Source organism: Antechinus flavipes, chromosome 3, assembly GCF_016432865.1.
Source record: "Antechinus flavipes isolate AdamAnt ecotype Samford, QLD, Australia chromosome 3, AdamAnt_v2, whole genome shotgun sequence".
NCBI lineage: Eukaryota > Metazoa > Chordata > Mammalia > Dasyuromorphia > Dasyuridae > Antechinus > Antechinus flavipes.
This window is the reverse complement of record NC_067400.1, coordinates 451,698,550-451,716,153: the sequence shown is the minus strand read 5'-3', so window position 1 is coordinate 451,716,153 and position 17,604 is coordinate 451,698,550. Positions and strand designations below refer to the sequence as shown.

General features: G+C 34.7%; 1 protein-coding gene across 8 annotated transcripts in view; it reads right to left on the bottom strand.

Annotated features, from left to right (window-relative positions):
• Positions 1 to 15,756, bottom strand: part of N4BP2L2 (NEDD4 binding protein 2 like 2) — an 80,948-nt gene extending 65,192 nt beyond the window's left edge. For 2 of the 8 annotated variants that reach the window (XR_007952039.1, XM_051986481.1), the window contains exons 1-2: positions 15,252 to 15,588; positions 11,785 to 13,136 (exon numbers count right to left, since the gene is read on the bottom strand). Coding sequence is in view for 4 of the 8 variants with exons in the window: in XM_051986481.1 (XP_051842441.1) it covers positions 11,785 to 12,800 (1,016 nt within the window). In the remaining 4 variants the exon portion in view is untranslated. Of the gene's footprint in view, positions 1 to 11,784; positions 13,137 to 15,251; positions 15,589 to 15,636 lie in introns of those variants that run through there. The other 6 variants (XR_007952041.1, XM_051986485.1, XR_007952040.1 and 3 more) reach the window with 5 other exon arrangements.
• Between the last annotated feature and the right edge of the window lie 1,848 nt (positions 15,757 to 17,604).

Below are 17,604 nucleotides of genomic sequence, written 5' to 3'. Positions count from 1 at the left end.
TGTTAAACATGGTAAAAATGTTAAATCCAATATATGCATACATATTTATACAATTATCTTGCGGCACAAGAAAAATCAAATCAAAAAAAAAAAAAAAAAAAGTAAAGAAAATGCAAGCAAACAACAAATGCTATGTTGTGATCCACACTCAGTTCCCACAGTCCTCTCTCTGTGTGCAGATGGTTCTTTTTATCACAAGATCATTGGAACTGGCCTGGATCATCTCATTGTTGAAAAGAGGCATAATGAACTACTTAAAAAATATATTCCCTGCACTAAGAACAGGGGAAGGGGCCCTTGTAACGTCTTCAATGCAGTTCAACACCTTGGCAGCTTCCTTTCTCTACTTTCTTCTGTAAGAAAGGTAAACATAAGGGGAGGACTCTGGGAAGATGGTAGGATAGGTCAGAAAATTCAAAATGTTCTAGATTTTCCTTACAGACCAAACAAAATTGTGCCTCAAGAGTGAATGTAAACTGGTGAAAAACTAATAAGCCTTAGGGCAGGGATCTTCCAAGAGATAACTAGATAAGACCTGAATAAGAACTTCAGGAAAAGGGAGGTTTAATAAGTGTGAAGTGTAGACACCTCCATGCTAGCTCCAGAGAAACAGCAAGAGGCCAAGACCTGAGGTTAGCTGGATTTGAATAAATCCTTAGCTGTAAATACAGAACCTTTAGGGTGGAGAATATGAGGTTTGACACCCAGAAGACTGGGTGCTTCCAGCTTCCCCCCCCACCCCCTCCCTCCCCTTCACCCCCCCCCCTGCTCTTTCCCCCCCAAAACAGACACAGATACACACTCTGGCAGGAAGGGAGAGCTCTTCAAAGTGGAGAGCTGAAGTGAAGCTAGAGGTACCATCCCCTCAAGCTCAGGATAAAAGGGACCTTACACTAATCGTTCTCATTAAAAAAACAGGCAAAGAAAAAAAGAAAAAACTCAATTATAGAAACGTATTATGGGAATAGGGAAAACAGGGTTCATTTTCAGAGGACAGTGAAGTAATAAAGAGCCTCTCCTACTCCAAAAAGTAATGTTAAATGGCTACCTGCTCAGAATTTATAGAACTCAAATCAAATGAAACTGAAGAAAAACTAAGACTAAAATAAAATAAAGTCAACCAACAAGAAAAGGAGATTATGGGGCAGCTAGATGGTGCAGTGGATAGCACACCAGCCCTGAAGATCAGGAGGACCTGAGTTCAAATTTTATTTCAGAGACAACACTTCTAGCTGTGTGACTCTGGACAAGTCACTTAACCCCAACTGCCTCAGCAAAAAAACCAAACAAACAAAAAAACAAAAACAAAATCAAAAACAAATAAATAAAAGAGAAATTATTCTTTAGAAATTAGAATTAAAACAGAAACCAATGAAGCTATATAAGAGACCAAGAAATAACAAAACAAAATATAAAGAATGAAAACTTATTATATAAGAGACTGTGAAACAATTTACAAGAAAAGTAACAACAGATTTGAAGAATAGATCAAGAGAAAACTTAAGCTAGTGGACTAGCTGAAAACTGAGACCAAAAAAGAGAACCTTGACACAATAATACAAGAAATAATCAACGAAAATTGTCCTGAAGTGAGAACAAGAAGGCAAAGTAGAAATAGGAAAAAACCCATGGATCATTCTCTCAAAGAAATCTACAAGGGAAATAAATATAACTGCTAAATTTTGAAATCCATGATCAAAGAGAAAATTTTACAAGAAACAAACAAAAATCAAATACCCTGAAACTACAATTAGAATTATATAGGATTATTAGCAGCTACAATAAAATATAATATTATATATTGACAATCAAAAGAACTAGGCCTGCAGCAAAAAATATTGTATCCAGCAATAATATTGAATAGGAAGAAAAATGGCATTCAGTGAACTCTCAGATTTTTTAGGATTCTGTCTCAAACCTAAACTCAAATAGAAAATTTAACATATAAGAGTCAACATCAAAAATGAATTTCAACGAACTCAATAAGGACAAATTTGTGTTTTTTTATAAGGAAATTTAAGCCACTGACAATAATGATTAAATAGTCCAAAAGAAAGACTGGGGCAGAGCTGAGTATAATCTAACTTTGATAAGCAAAACTGTTTAGGAAAAGGTAAAAATATTTATCATACTATACAAATGAGATAGAAAGAACCCACAGAGTATTTAGATGAGGGAGGAAGGATGGTAGTTTTGAAAACCTATTCATATCAGGAATCTGTTAAATAGAGAATAAGACATATACAAACCAAGGAGGGTATAGCACTCTAAAATCTATAAAGAAATAAGGGGTGGAGGGAAAAAGATCAGGTAGAATATAGAAGGGTTAGAGTAATCTGAGTGTTTATTCCCCCACAATGGAAGGGATTAAGGAGGAAGAAAAGGGTGGGGTTTGGAGAAGATAAAGGAGGTTTGGGAGGGGGGAGGTTGTTGAGTATGTACGTGTACATACACACACACAGACACAGACACAGACACACACACAGACACACACACACACACACACACACACACGAGTGCCCGCACAGCTTTGAGCCCAAGGCAAGTTAAAGACTAGAACTAAAGTAGAAAAGTTAGTAGACATAGAAAATAAGAGATATATATACAAACATAATAACAATGATCAAGAGTATAATTTATTAGGAAAAAAATGTAGGGATAATAAGCATTGATCTCAAAGTCAAATTTAAAGACTCAATCAGGAGAGAAAGCTATATTATATCAGCCGTATTAATACTGGTTTACATGCATGCATGCATGTATATATATATATGTGTGTGTGTGTGTATACACACATAAATATACCATGCTTAAAATTATAGCCTGCTTCAGGGAGTTTGGTGAAGAGAAGAGAAAAAAGAATTTAAAAGTACACAGTATCAAAAGGATATGAACGCTTTTCAGATGATGAAATTTAAGCCTTTCTTACTCATGAAAAAATACTATAAATCACTACTGATTAAAGAAATGCAAATTGAAACAACTCTAAGGTATCACCTCATACCTCTCAGATTGATTAGATAGGAAAAGATAATAAATATTAGAGGGGATATGGGAAAACTGGGATACATTGTTGGTGGAGTTGTGAAGTTAATCACTCTGGAGAGCAATTTGAAATTATATGTCCAATGGGCTATAACTATGACCCTTTGGCCCAGAATTAGTACTTACTGGAACTGTATCCCAAGGAAATCATAGAGGGAAAAGGAAATGATTGCAGTGACAAACTTTTTTTTTTTTTTGGTGGTGGCGGCGGCGGCAAAAATTAGAAAATGTGTAGATGCCCATCAATTGGGGAGTGGTTGAATAAGTTATGGTATATGAAAATTATGGATTATTGTTCTATAAAAAATGATGAACAAACCAATTTTAGAAAGGCTTGTAAAGATTTATATGAACTGATACTGAGTATAAACAAAACCAGGAATAAATACATTGTAGATAATAACAGCAAGATTGTGTGATCAACTATGAAAGACTTTGTTCTTTCTCAGCAGTTTAATGATCCATTATAATCCCAATAAACTTTGGATAGAAAAAGCCATCTCCTTTTTTCAACAATGAGGTGATTCAAGCAAATTGCAATAGACTTGTGATAGAGAAGCATCTGCATCCAGAAAGAGGACTATGAGGAATCAATGTGGACTACAACATAGTATTTTCACTTTTTTTGTTTTTGAATGCCTGCTTTTGTTTTCTTGTCCCCTTACCACCACCACCACCACCCCCAACTCGGTTTTGATCTGATTTTTCTTATGTAACATGATAATTGTGGAAATATCATGGAAGAATTGCACATATACTGGACTGCTTGCTGTTAAGGGAAAGAGGTGGGAGAAAGGGAGTGAGAAAAAATTTGGAACACAAGGTTTTGCAAGGGTGAATGTTGAAAATTATCTTTGCACATATTTTGAAAAGTAAAAAGCTATTATTATAAAAAGAAAAAAATGTCATCTGCATGCTAAGAGAGAACTATGGAGACTGAATGTAAATCAATAATGATATGTTCACTTTTTTTTCTAGTTTTTTTTTTTTTTGGTTATTCTGATTTTTCTCTCCCAATATGATTCATAAAGAAATGTGCATGTGTAACCAGAAAAAATAAAACAATTTTAAAAAGAAAAAAATAAAGTATTCTAACATGGCTCCAAACCACATTCATGTAAGCATAAAATCTGATCTCTGGAGAAGATCTTATGAATCATTTAGGTCAATACCTCCTTTTACCGGTGAGGAAACTGAGGCCCAAAAAAGACTAAATGATTAGTCCAATGTTACAAAGCTAGTCAGTGACAGAGATGAAACATTCTAGAATATCAATGAAATTTAATTAATTATTGCTGTTGTTATTAAAAAATTTTTACATAGCAGAGAACAAAAGAAAACCTATAAGGGAAGCAAAGATGAATAGTCATCAATATAATGTCTTCTATTATCATATATGCTTTCCTGAAATGGAAATTTATTGTTATACTATATTTTTAATCCTCCCTGGTTTTTTTAATAGCTTTTTATTTTTCTAAATATATTTTCTAAATATATGAAGATAGTTTTCAACATTCACCATTACAAAATCTTGTGTTCCAAATTTTTCTCCCTCCTTCCCCTCCTCTTCCAGACAGCAAGCAAATCCACTATAAGTTAAAGGTATGCAACTCTTCTAAACATGTTTCTACATTTGTAATGCTATGTAGGAAAAATAAGATCAAAAGGGAAAAAAACACAAGAGAAAAAAATACAAACACCACCACCATCAAATATTATGTTTTGTATTTTTTTGATCCACTTTCAATCTCCATAGTTCTCGCTTTAGCTGCAGATAGCTTTTTCTATCACAAGTCCATTGAAATTAGTTTGTATCACCATCACAGTTGTTCAAGTCCTCCCTGTTCTTATGGGCACATGACACAATTTTTTCCCCTTTTTTCTCTATTTTATTTTTTCTTATTTTGTATGTAAGTTTAAAATAAATTTTTAGCAAGAAAGGTAAACACCAAATGTTTTACCAAAATTATCAGTCCTACTTCCAATTTCCTATGGATGACATTCTTCTTGTATGTAAGACCTTAGAGACCAAATTTTATTTCCGATACTAACAATCTTCTATCTACCCAGATTAAAAACCTTCTTCATACTCTATTTTATTAACAGTTACTAAACACCTAATGATTCTAAAGAACTGTGTTAAATGCAAGTACTATAACTGTTAAGTATAAAATTTAGGTTTTAACTTCAAAGAACTTATTTTCTAGTTGGTTGACCAAAATACACATAAAAATAAAACACTAAATTTTATATCAATGCCAAATGGGTAGTATGAAGAACAAATGGGCAGAAGTTTGAAGGAAAGCAAGACTATTATGGGCTTGGGCAAAGGAAAGTTTCTTGGAGAACAAGATACTTCAGGCAGAGCCTAGAAGATAGGAAAATAGGAATGGGAAGATAAGGAATGTTTTCACTGCTCTTCCATCTCAGGTTGTGCCCATGTCATGAATGGAACACTTCCACTTAAATATCTAAGATTCCTGTTCTTTTCCTTCAAGCCCAAATTCTGCTGCTACCTTTTTCCCCTCACAAAATTCACTCTTGCTTTTATTCTTCAAGCTGAAAGCAATTTTTCTACTTTCCTCCTATACTTCATTACAGTTGGTCTAGACGTCTCCTTTGTACATACCATTTCCCAACATTATATCATAGCTATCTGTCTTCATGTTTATGTTCTTAAGGTTGAATTTGTTTCCTTTTATCCTGGTGCTGTGCTGACTAGGAAAGTGTTTGTTAAAATCAAACTTTATTCCCATACCTGTAAGTATTAAACATCACTATCTAATAATTTCTAAAAAATTTAGGAATCCTCTCAATCTGTCTTTTCTTTTTTTAAAATCCACCTTTCTTCTTAAAAACCACCTCAAACTTCCTATAGTAGCTTTTCTTCCAAAGAAGCTCACTGAACCCCAAACTACCATATTCACACTTAATAGAATTATACATTTATATAATGTAATGAACAGCAAGTTCTACTAACATTATAGTTTTTCTAATGCATATTGTCAATATTTATGAATAAAATGTGCACATTTCTTCAAAATTGCTAATGTCCTGTTTTTTTCATTCAATTCATTCAATTTTATGTTTTATTCTGAATTTTGACCCTCCCTCCATATGCTCCCCCATCCATTGTGGAGGCATGAAAAAGAAAACCCATGACAAATGTTTTGCCATAGTCCAGTCATGTCAAGACTTTTCATGATCCCATTTGGGGTTTTCTTGGCAAAGATACTTGGAGTAGTTTGTGATTTTTTTTCTCTGCTCATTTTATATATGAGTAAACTGAGGCAAACAAGATAAAGTGACTTGCCCAAGGTCATACAGTGTCCAAGGCCAGATCTGAATTCAGGACAATGAGCGTTTCTATTTTCAAGCATTTTATCACTGCACCACTTAGCTGTCCCATGACAAATATGTACAGTTATGCAAAATAAATTCTTGAATTAGCCATTGTCCAAAGAAATGAAAAAAAGTTTAAATATGCATTCTTAAGTTCATTAACTGTCTAACTGGAAGTGGATGGCATATTTCTTCACTAGTCCTTGGAAAATATGATTGGTTATAGTGGTGATTAGAATTTCTAAGCCTTTCAAACTGATTTTGTTTAGAGTATTACTATTGCTGTTCTCATTGTTCTCCTGGTTCTTCTCACTTTGCTTTTCATAAATTCCTAACACGTCTTCCCAGATTTTTCCTGAAATTAACCCCCTTCAGCATTTCTTACAGTACAATAGGATTCCATCACATTTGTACATGTAACTTATTCAGCCATTCCCAAATGATGGGTATATCCTTTCAGTTTATAATTCTTTCCTACAAAGAAGCTCCTAGAAAGAGTTACTATTTGGGGAGGTGTAAATGGATTTTAATTACCACCTATTCCCCCATCCCCTTAGAGTATATAGTCTTAGCAGCTGTATCACTAGGTCAAAGGATATGCAATTTAATAGCTTTCTGGACACAGTTCCAAAGTGCTTTCCAGAATGAGTGAACCAGTTCACAGCTCCATCAACATTGATTTGCATTGATTTCCCCAGAGTCTCCAACATATATTATTTTTCTTTTGTTATCAATTTAGCCAATTTGATAGGTATAAGGTGATTATCTAAGAGCTATTTTGCATGCATTTCTTTAACAGCAATTTAACAGGATAGGACAAATAACAGCTTGAATTTCTAAAAATTGACTATTTGTGGGAGTTCAGCTCCAGTGAACACAGAGTGTGTAAATCTGAATCAAATATACAGAAAACCAGGCGGAAAAAAATTTGCTTTGCAATTTTTATTTATAATCCGAGAGCCAGAGTTTATATGCTCTTTAAGCTAGTGTTAACACCAGCTACCTCCAGGTGGCACTATATACATTCCAGGGTTAATGTATAGATACTTCAACATTTCAGTTCCATCTTAACTAGCAATAATAAGGTTATATCATAACAGGATCATAAATAACAGTAACTATTAATAACAAGATATTTGTCAAAACAGAGTTGTAAATAGTGTAGTTGAGCTACCTTATTCCTGTCATGGGCATTCTCCATCAAGATTATCCAAAATTTATCTCAAGTATATCTTTCATTGATTGTTAAGAGAGGTGGTGAGCCAATGCTTTGAATTATTTGACCTTACAGAGGGCAGATCTCAAGTAATACCTACCCCAGACTTTTCCTGTTCATGGACTTATTCAATACTAGCCATCTACAACTATGCATAAACTTTGTTTCTCAGTTGAGGAATGACTCTTAATCTCATAAATTTCCTTTCCTATGATGAACTTTTTCCCTCTTAAAATTCTTCTATTTGTCTACTCACATTGTTCTTAAAATAATAAGAAATCCTATAGTTTCCATAAGTCATTTTAGCCTTGAGACTCATCTGAAAGAAATAAGCCTTGTCAATACTTAGCAAGGCAAGTTAGGTTGCAACAGTAGATAGAGTACTGGGCTTGGAACTGGGAAGAATCATCTTCATGAGTTCAATTCTGATTTCAAATATTTACTAGCTATGTGATCTTGGGCATGTCACTTAATTGTTTGCCTCAGCTCCTCATCTATAAAATGAGTTAGAAAAAAAAAACAGCAAACCATTTCAGTAACCAAAAAAACCACTAAAGTGTTCAGGAAGAATCTGAAAGACTCAATAACAACATGCAAGGATAAAGTGTCCGTGTCTGAAATTCTTTAGTAAAAGTCAAATGAATTTCTAAATGGAAAACTAAGTCAAAGTTCAGGGAAGAACTCTGAGATACCAGAGAACCCAAAATTAGCACGTTCATACACCTCTCCTTCCCAAATACCTCTTTTGCTGGGATTGAATGGTTTTTGGTACTTTTCCAGGAAGAAGGAAAAGTTAATATTGTTCTGTTTGATAAACCAAAGACCTTTACTTAAATTCCATAGCCAGACTTAAAAGTGGAGCAGAAGTTCATCTTTATTTACACATGCCTTAAGAAGTTAAGACCTTGCCTGGAAAGGGAGAATTTCAATTAGCAGGGAATCTACTTTTCAATAGCAATGCTGGGATGAGGGGAAAAGTAGAGGAAGGGAGATGTACACATATACTCACACCCATACAATGCCTGTGAAAGACTTGAAATGAAGAATACTATTTTAATACTATTTTTTCTTCCTATTTGTGTTCAATTTTAAAATAATCCATTAAGTTTTCCCGGTTTGCCTAACCTCTTATCTTTCCCAATTGTAATTATTCATTCTGCTCAGGAAAATCTAATCAATAATTTGCTTAATCAAACTTCCTATTAATTTTTTTCAAAGATTCTAGAATTCTAGAACATAAAATGCCTTTGCTAGATAACTTTATTCTTTTTTATAAATACTACTGAAATCACAAAACCTTCAGTAATTAATAAGTACTCAAATTTAATTTCAGCAAACATACTACTTAGGAAATGGGGCAGTCAGTTTACCTCAATTTCTGGATGTGTCAAATGACCTGGAGAAAGAAATGGCAAACCCCTCCAGTATCTTTCCCAAGAAAATCCCAAATAGAGTCATGAAGACTCAGTGGGACACATCTGAGACTACTGCACAACAATATTTAGAAGAAACAAAATTTCACAATATGATTTATGACACAAAACTCACAAATTCACCACAAAAGCATCAAAGTTATCAAGAAGTTCCATTGTTTATCCTCATTTGTAACAGGAGTTACGTAAGTTCCAATCCTTCCTCAGATACTCACTATGTGACCTTTGGTAGGTTGTTATATCTGACTTTCAACTCTGTCAATTGTCAAACAAGGATGACAGCACCTCCCTCACAAGATTGTTGTGAGGAGCAAGTGACAATATTTGTAGAGAGCTTTGCAAATCTCACAGCATTATGCATGTGTGTGTGTGTGTGTGTGTGTGTATTTATTTATTTTTTTTAACTTGAAGAGCTAGATTATTCAGTGTTTGGTAAAGGTCTTGGGAGTGCTTAGGCAAGTCCCTTAAACTTCTCTGTGTCACAGTTTTCTCATGTCAAGTGGGGATGATAGCACTGATTTCATAGGATTGTAATGCAGATCAAATGAGATTCTACATAAAATTATCGGCAATTTTCTTACAACTTATTTTTCTCCCCCACTGCTTAGCTTACAAGTCCCAGAAGCTTTTGCCATTATCTTTGCCTTCTGTCCAATCTCAAGTACTGAAATGACCCTTCTCTAGCCAATTGCATAAAAGATCTCAAGTATTCTTCAGCAGCAAGCTCCCAGTCATCCATACTCTCCCTTAATTACAGTCTGTTCTTGCCTACCAGCTGCAATCAAGTCTACATCTTCCTCACCCTCAAAAAATCCTAATTTGATCCCTCTATTCCCTGATCATTCCACATCTCTCTTATGTCAAGGATAAATTCTTTAAGAAAGCTATCTAACTGTACCAAATCAGTCCATTTGTTCAATAATGAATAGAACCAGCTACACCCAGTGAAAGAACTCTGGGAAATGAGTGTGAACCACTACATAGCATTTCCAATCCTTCCGTTTTTGTCCTGCATTTTTTATTTTCTTCTCAAGTTAATTGTACATTATTTCAAAGTCCAATTCTTCTTGTGCAGCAAAATAACTCATGGATATGTATACATATATTGTATTTAACATATACTTTAACATATTTAACATGTATTGATCTACCTGCCATCTGGGGGGAGGAGGTGGGAGGAAGGAGGGGAAAAATTGGAATAAAAGGTTTTGCAATTATCAATACTGAAAAAATATCCTTGCATATATCTTGTAAATAAAAAGCTATAATTTAAAAAAAGCCATCTAACAAAGGTTTCTTTAGTTCTTTTCACTCTTTTTAACTGTAATTTGGCATCCAAATGCCTCATTCAACCGTTCCAAAAGTTACTAACAATTCCTTTACTGCCAAATCTGAAGAACTTTCCTCAGACCTTATTATCCTTGACCTCTTTTCAGCCTTTAACACTACTGATAACTCTCTTTTCTATAGATTTTCTGAACTTTTCTCCTAGTTCTCTTTCTATCTAGCTGACCACTCTTACTCCTATTAGATCTTTATTCAGGTCATGCCCAATAAAGGTAGGTATCCCACAATGATCTGGGGCCCTTTTCTTTTCTCCCTGATTTGGTGATCTCATTAGTTACCATGGATTTAGTTATCATTTCTATGCAGAAGATTTTCAGATCTACTTATTCAGCCTAATACCTCTCTGCTGATCTTTAGTCTTATACTTCCAACTGCCTATTGGATCTCTTCAAATAAGTGACATGTATGACATAACATCTTAAATTCAACATTTTCAAAACTGAATTTATTCCTTTCCTCTTCAAACCTTCCCCTCTTCCTAATTTCCCTATTGTTACTCAGGGAACTACCATTCTCTCCCCCCAGATGGCAACCTAGGTGTCACCCACAACCCCTCCTTTTTTACACTCTATCCAATTTGTTGCTAAAGTCATGTTGAATCTATTTACCTTACATCTCTCATATATACCCCTTTCTCTCCTTCAACACTGTAGTAGGCTCTCTCCTCAGACTTATACTGCAATAATTTTCTGGTTTTGTCAATACCATGAGTCTCACTCCATTCCAATCCATCCTTTCTTGATCCCTCTTAATTCTTGATCTCTCTACCAGAGAGATTAAGCCTTCTCTCTATTGACTTCTAGACATAGCTTGTTCATACTTAATAGTTTGCACAATGTCTCTCCCACTGGACTGCGATCTCCTTAAGACTGTCTTTTGCCTTTCTTTGTATTCCCAGAACTTAGCACAGTACCTGACACATACTAAGGGCTTAATAAATGTTTACTGACTGATAAGAACACTGGGCAAATAAGTCACTTGTAAAATAAGGTTTAGCGAATTGTCCAAGATAACACAACTAATAATTGGCAAAGCTATGGCTAAAATCTAATTTTTCTAACTTTTAGCTAGGTATTCTTAAATACCCAAAATGTCTAGCATCCTTATTAAATTCATTCATAAAATTTGCTACATTTACCATATTTATTTTAAGGACTTAAGATTCTCTTCAAATAAAACCTAATTCCTTCTCCCACACCAGCAGTGTTTTTCTATGTACTTAAAAATAATAAATTTATATTTCCTTAAAAGTCTATAACTCGCTTTCTCCTCAGCTGAGACATGTTTTATTACACTTTATTACACATGTTGAGCATACTTGCTATTGATTACAGTAGTATTTTTAGTGTTAAGACCATTAAGATTACTAAATAGTTCCATTATCACTCACTATTCACCTACCGAGACAGTGTTGTTTTCCCTGAGCCAGGCAGACCTCTTAAAAGAATAAGTAGCCTCTTTAGCTTTTCTTCTTGGAATTGCTGGTTCATAAGCCTGTCTGTTTTCTCCATCTGGAATAAAGAAGGGTCTTCCCAAGATTCTTCTCTTGTTTCACAAAAACCATTACTTTCTTGTCCATCTTGTTCATTGCGGCCGTTTCTAAAGGGCTGTATGCTACTGTTTCTCCCATCACAATCAGAATATCTGCTAGTCTGATCAAATGTTGGACAATTCCAATTTGTGTTAACACTGGTTATATTATATCCATTGTACATTTCACATAATTTAACATCTTGACTATGGAAAACATTTGGTGGTGGAGATGGAGAGGGATTAAATCTTTGAACATTTAAATGATAATTGAACCCAGAAGGAAAAAGGCCATGAGGAACTAAAGAGGATTCCACTGGTTGCCATTCGGGCCTAAAAGTAGGAATTGGGTTGTTAAAAAACACAGGTTCCATTTGTCCATTAACTGCATATTCAGTGTTCCAACCAACTGGCTCATTACTAAAATATTGCTCATCACCTGGGAGTGAATGTATAGTACTAAACCAAGCATCTTCCTTTTCTTCATCAGATTTTAAATTGTCATTGGAATGACCTTGATAACATAAACTAAATTGTTCCTGAGGTTTAAATTCCTGACAATTACCTTCCAAATCTTCTTTTTCACTCTCAAGTTCCTGAATTTCTTTGTAAAACTGAGATAACTCATTGTCTATATCCAGTTTATTAGAAGGGTTCTGTTTGTTTTCTAGTCCACCAGTGACTTTTTCTGTGTGACATTTTCTTTCATCTCGTTCATTTTCCTCAGGACTTTTGTAAATAGGTCCTATGAATGCTTTGCTTGTGCTATATTCCACTTCCTCTCCACTAACTGGGATAGCTACCTTGTGATTTCTTTCCATTCTAATTTCTTTACTATTTCCAGAAACATAAGTATAGTTATTTCTAGATATTTCGTTGATGTTCATGGATCCTACCGTAGAAATTTCATGCTATAGATCTTCTGAATGAAATGATTCAATAATATCTGGCCTTTTATAAGGAATTATGTCCCTTAAAAGTTTCAACAAAATTGTAGTTTTAGTCTTGCTCTCCTGAGTTTTTCCATTTTCCTTGTAATCAAAGATGGATAAAGATAACCAGTTATTTTCTGTTTTCTCTTAGGATCTGTGAAAATGGTCACCACCATCATGGAAATGGTATAAGTTTCTTCTCTTGATTTCAGTTTTTTATTGCATATTTCACTTGCTAGATTTTTTTAAACCATGTCCCAAAGACTTAGCTTAATTTTCACAGTAAGGCATCTGGAGGGAAAATTCATACAATTAATAGCTATGTTATTGACTGTAGAATTGATTTTTAAAAGAAAAATCTAAATTTTTAAATAAAGTTTTAATAAGAAGCAAAAATCTAAAAAACTAAAGATAAAGATCACATGTAGTAAAGTCTGTATTTAAATATTATTTTCACTTAAAAAAATAGAATTCATTAAAGATACATGAATATTCTTTAAGCAGAAAATTATTTCCATAAGATCCCCTCTTTTTTAGTATCTCTCACCCCAAAATAGAGTCAATTTCAGTCTGGAAGCATAATTCACTATTTTTTTTTTCAAAGTAGAGTATTAGCAAAATTTGAAATGTGTACCAACAATGAAGGTCTTTATGATGTAGACACTTATCTACAAGAACAGTAATGATATCACTGATTTAATTTGTCTTTATTGCCAAAGATATGTGAGATAACTTTCATAACTCACTTCTTTTCCACTTAAAAACCTGTATGATTTTACAGCTGTAATAACATAAATTCATAAGTTCTAATCAATTAGCAAAGGACCTTTCCAGTTCCTAAGTATTAGAACTGAAATCCAATTATTTAAAGAACTTATTCAGTAAGTACTAAAAAGGCTGGTTTACAAATCAAATTAATACAAAACCTACGCACTGTTTTTTTTTTTTTTTTTTTTTTTTTTTTTTTAGTAGCACACGAAATAACACACATAATATAGTTAAGGAAAAAACATGGCACTTCCCATATTCAAAATCCTAAAAAAGACAAAAGGATAATTGACTATTTTACTTAAATGTTTAACTTTAGTAAAGACATAGTTTGATTTATTTTTAATCACATTCATATTTGATGGCTGTGTATACTTTAGGGGAAAAAAAAATTCTATGGCTCTCTGCCTTTCTGAATCACACTGTCCTTTTTTTTTTTTCACCTAAATTTCATTGAGTCTCAAGGTCTCTCAATAGGCTTCAGAGACTCTTCTAGTCCAAACCATATTTAAATAGCAAAATGCTCCACCAACATACTCAACAAGTAGATCAGGCAGCCTTTGTTTGAATACTTCCTGGGAAAGGAAAATCCACTGTTAAAACACCCTTCTTGCAGATAGCTCTAATAATTGTTAATTTAAACAATTTTTACTTCTTTGCAACTTCTGCTAGTTCCCTTGTCTTTTGGGGGCACAATAAATTTAACTCCTTTCAAATACTAATTCTCCACTAAGTCTTCTCTTTTTCAGCCAAAATTGACTCTGTTCCTTCAAATAATCTTCCTACAACATGTATTTTCCATCTATTGCTCTGAGAATCCTAAACTAAACATACTATCTCTCACCTCATTCCAATATGTATTCCTTCCAACCAATCTCCTTTGAGGGTCCAGCCTGGCCCATATTTCAAAAGTTCACCGTGCCCCCAAACCATAGGGAAGAACCACTAAATACAGATCTTAAGAGCAGCAAAAGAACTTAAGAGATCACCTGGTGAGTCTTATTGCTTTCAGTAAGTTACAATTACGATATCTATTTTATAGTAAAATCTTTGAATTTGACTTCTCTGAGATAAAAAGTTTATGGGAAGATAAACATTCTGAAAGCACTCTGCCTCTCTTTCTCATCATTGCCTGTCATACTAAATGGGCTGATTACAATGAATCCAATAAATTTTGTCCAATTTTTCCAATCATGTCTCTATTCCACGACCTCTTTAGATTTTTCTCCCTACACAAAACCTCTCAAGTCTCATTATTATTTGGTCTTGTGGCTTAGAAATTCACTTAATTGTTTCAACTCTACCAATGACCCGTAAAGTCCTGAAGGAAAATTTAAGTTTTAATCAATTTTGTATTCCATGAAGTGTTCAAAACCTTACTAAACAACTATGTACTGAATGAATGCAACCAATTCAGGATGGGATAAAGAAAGCCCCTCAAAGAGCTACTGGCTCCTCATCACACATATCTGAAAGACCCAGAGATATACAATAAGGGACACAAATACCAATACTGAGCCTCGGGACAAAATACATCAGAGGAGGAAAAAGGACGAGTCCAGGCAAAGCCGGATATCCAGCATGTCGCCTGTCAAAAGCTCCATTCGCCTAAGTTTTATAAGCTCGATCACTCCTTACCTCCTCAGCGAGAACTCTAAAGTAAACATCGCCAGGAAGAGGGAGAATAAGAGGTCAGGGCTTGAGGAATGCCAGACTCTCATAGACAGGAACCGATAATACGTCATTGGCTTCTGCCACCCCCCACCCCCAGGGCGTTTCCGGGTCCTCTCTAGGAGTCCTGGAGGTCTCCACAGGTCATTGATTTCCAAATCTTCGAATAACGCCTTCCCCAAAGTCCTTTGACTGCCAAACCAGAATAAACCCGAAAGGCCCATGGCGGAAGGCAATGAAAGGAAAAAGGCCGAAATACAAGCCACATTTAGCGAGCCTTAGTGCACGTTCCCTAAAAGTTCTGCGTTAATTTTTCCCTCCCAATAAAACCGTCTCGTAGTTAGAAACCAACCTGTGTGTGAGAAAAAGAAAAGCAAACCCGGGAGGCTCAGCTCTCCGGGGTAGCGGCTGTGGGTGAACCCCTGGGGCTCCGTCCACAGCCAGCAGCGTCTCAGCTCTCAACAAGATGGCGACTGCTCTTTCCACTTCCGGGCCTCGGCCTCAGGTGCTAGGCATTTCGGAATTGGAGTCTGGCTCATCGAACCTCCCTTTCGAATCTCGTCGTCTCGGGACTACATCTTCCAGAATCCTTTGCGAAAGTGTCCTTTTTTTCTTTTTAAAAGCCGGGAAGAACTTCCTGCAATTGGAACTAGGAAATGCTGTAAAAGTTTCCCTTTTTCACTTAAATAGCTATTGTCGGTTTGTGTATAAAGGGAGTGTGCGCTTAAAGTTTCCCCGCGGGCCCTCCAAAGGACAGAGGAATTGATTATTTCGATGCGTTTTCCTAGCGATGACCCCGAAATCTCAGAAAAACCTGGATGCTCCCAAATACCAAGATTTAAAAAACCTTATTGGTGGTGTTTGTTTTGTTTTTTAATGAACATTTACTTTATTAATGCTTTTTAAAAACACTACTGTCATTTCCATTGATTTCATCTCCACCAAAATTTAATGAGCACCTTCTTTATATTAAGCACCTGTGCTTGATTATTGAGATACAAAATCAAAATGATTTAGTTCCAGGGTTCAAAGAGTTTTTTTTTTTTTTAATATATAAATAGTGCTTATATCATGATTTAAGGCTTTGCATATGTTACCTCATTTTGTTTTCCAGCAACTGTATTACACCTAATCTACACGTGAGAAAACTGAAACTTAGAGCAGTTAAGCCAATAAGCATCTGCTTTCTCTTGTAGGTAGCAAGTAGCTGATTCAGGATTTGAACTTGGGTCCTCCTGATAATAGAGAAAATACAATTCATTTCAGAAATGTCAAATATGAGGCCATTTCACTCAAAGTGCAGTCAAGCAAAATATAAGAGAATATTGTTATTCAGTTGTTTAACTCTTCACAATCCTATTTGGGATTTTCTTGGCAGAGTACTAGATGGATTCACTCTTTCCTTCTCTGTCTTATTTTACAGGTAAGGGAACTAAGGCAAACAAGTTCAATTAATTTGTTCAGAGTAATATAGATAGATAGTGTCTGAGGCCAGATTTGAAATCAATAAGATGAATCTTCTTGACTCCAAGCTCTATCCACTGTATGGTAACCTAGCTGTCACAATAGAATGTAGATAATGTTAATATATGCTTTTCTGTATCAATATGCAGCCTGCAGGGATCTTATGTGGGTCTAATAGTTTCTATTTGAGTAGTAACATTGCACTATTCCATCTAGCTTACATTCTTTTGGGGGGAGAAACTAATGTATACATATGTAAATAGATACAAAATATATATATATATAAACTTATTTGGGGCACAGAATAGAAGTCTAACAGGAAGGGAAGTTTGTTAATATTAAAACAGAAGGAGAATGCTCGACATTTCGAAAATTGCCAAATAAGATGTAGTGTAAGAATATGATGAAATTACAGCATGGTTTCAGAAAAATATGTATAAAATATGCATAAATTACATATAAATTGAAGCAAAATGAAGTGGTAGAACCAGGAAAACATTGTAAACAGTAACAGCAATATTGTTAAGAATGAGCAACAGTAAAAGACTTGGTTACTCTTACTTATGAACACAATGATTTCAGAAAAGTCTGGAAAGTCTAATAGGAAGTGAAATGAGTAGAATTAAGAGAATGTTGTACACAGCAACAACAAGATTATGTGATGATAATTGTGATGGACTTGGCCCTTTTCAATAATGAGGTGATTCAAGGCAATTCCAATAGACTTATGATGGAAAACAGTCATCCACACACAGAAATAGAAGCATGGAGACTGAAAGTAGATCACAGCATAGTATTTCCACTTTTTTTGTTGTTGCTGCTTTTTTTTTTTCTTTCTCATATTTTCCCCTTTTCA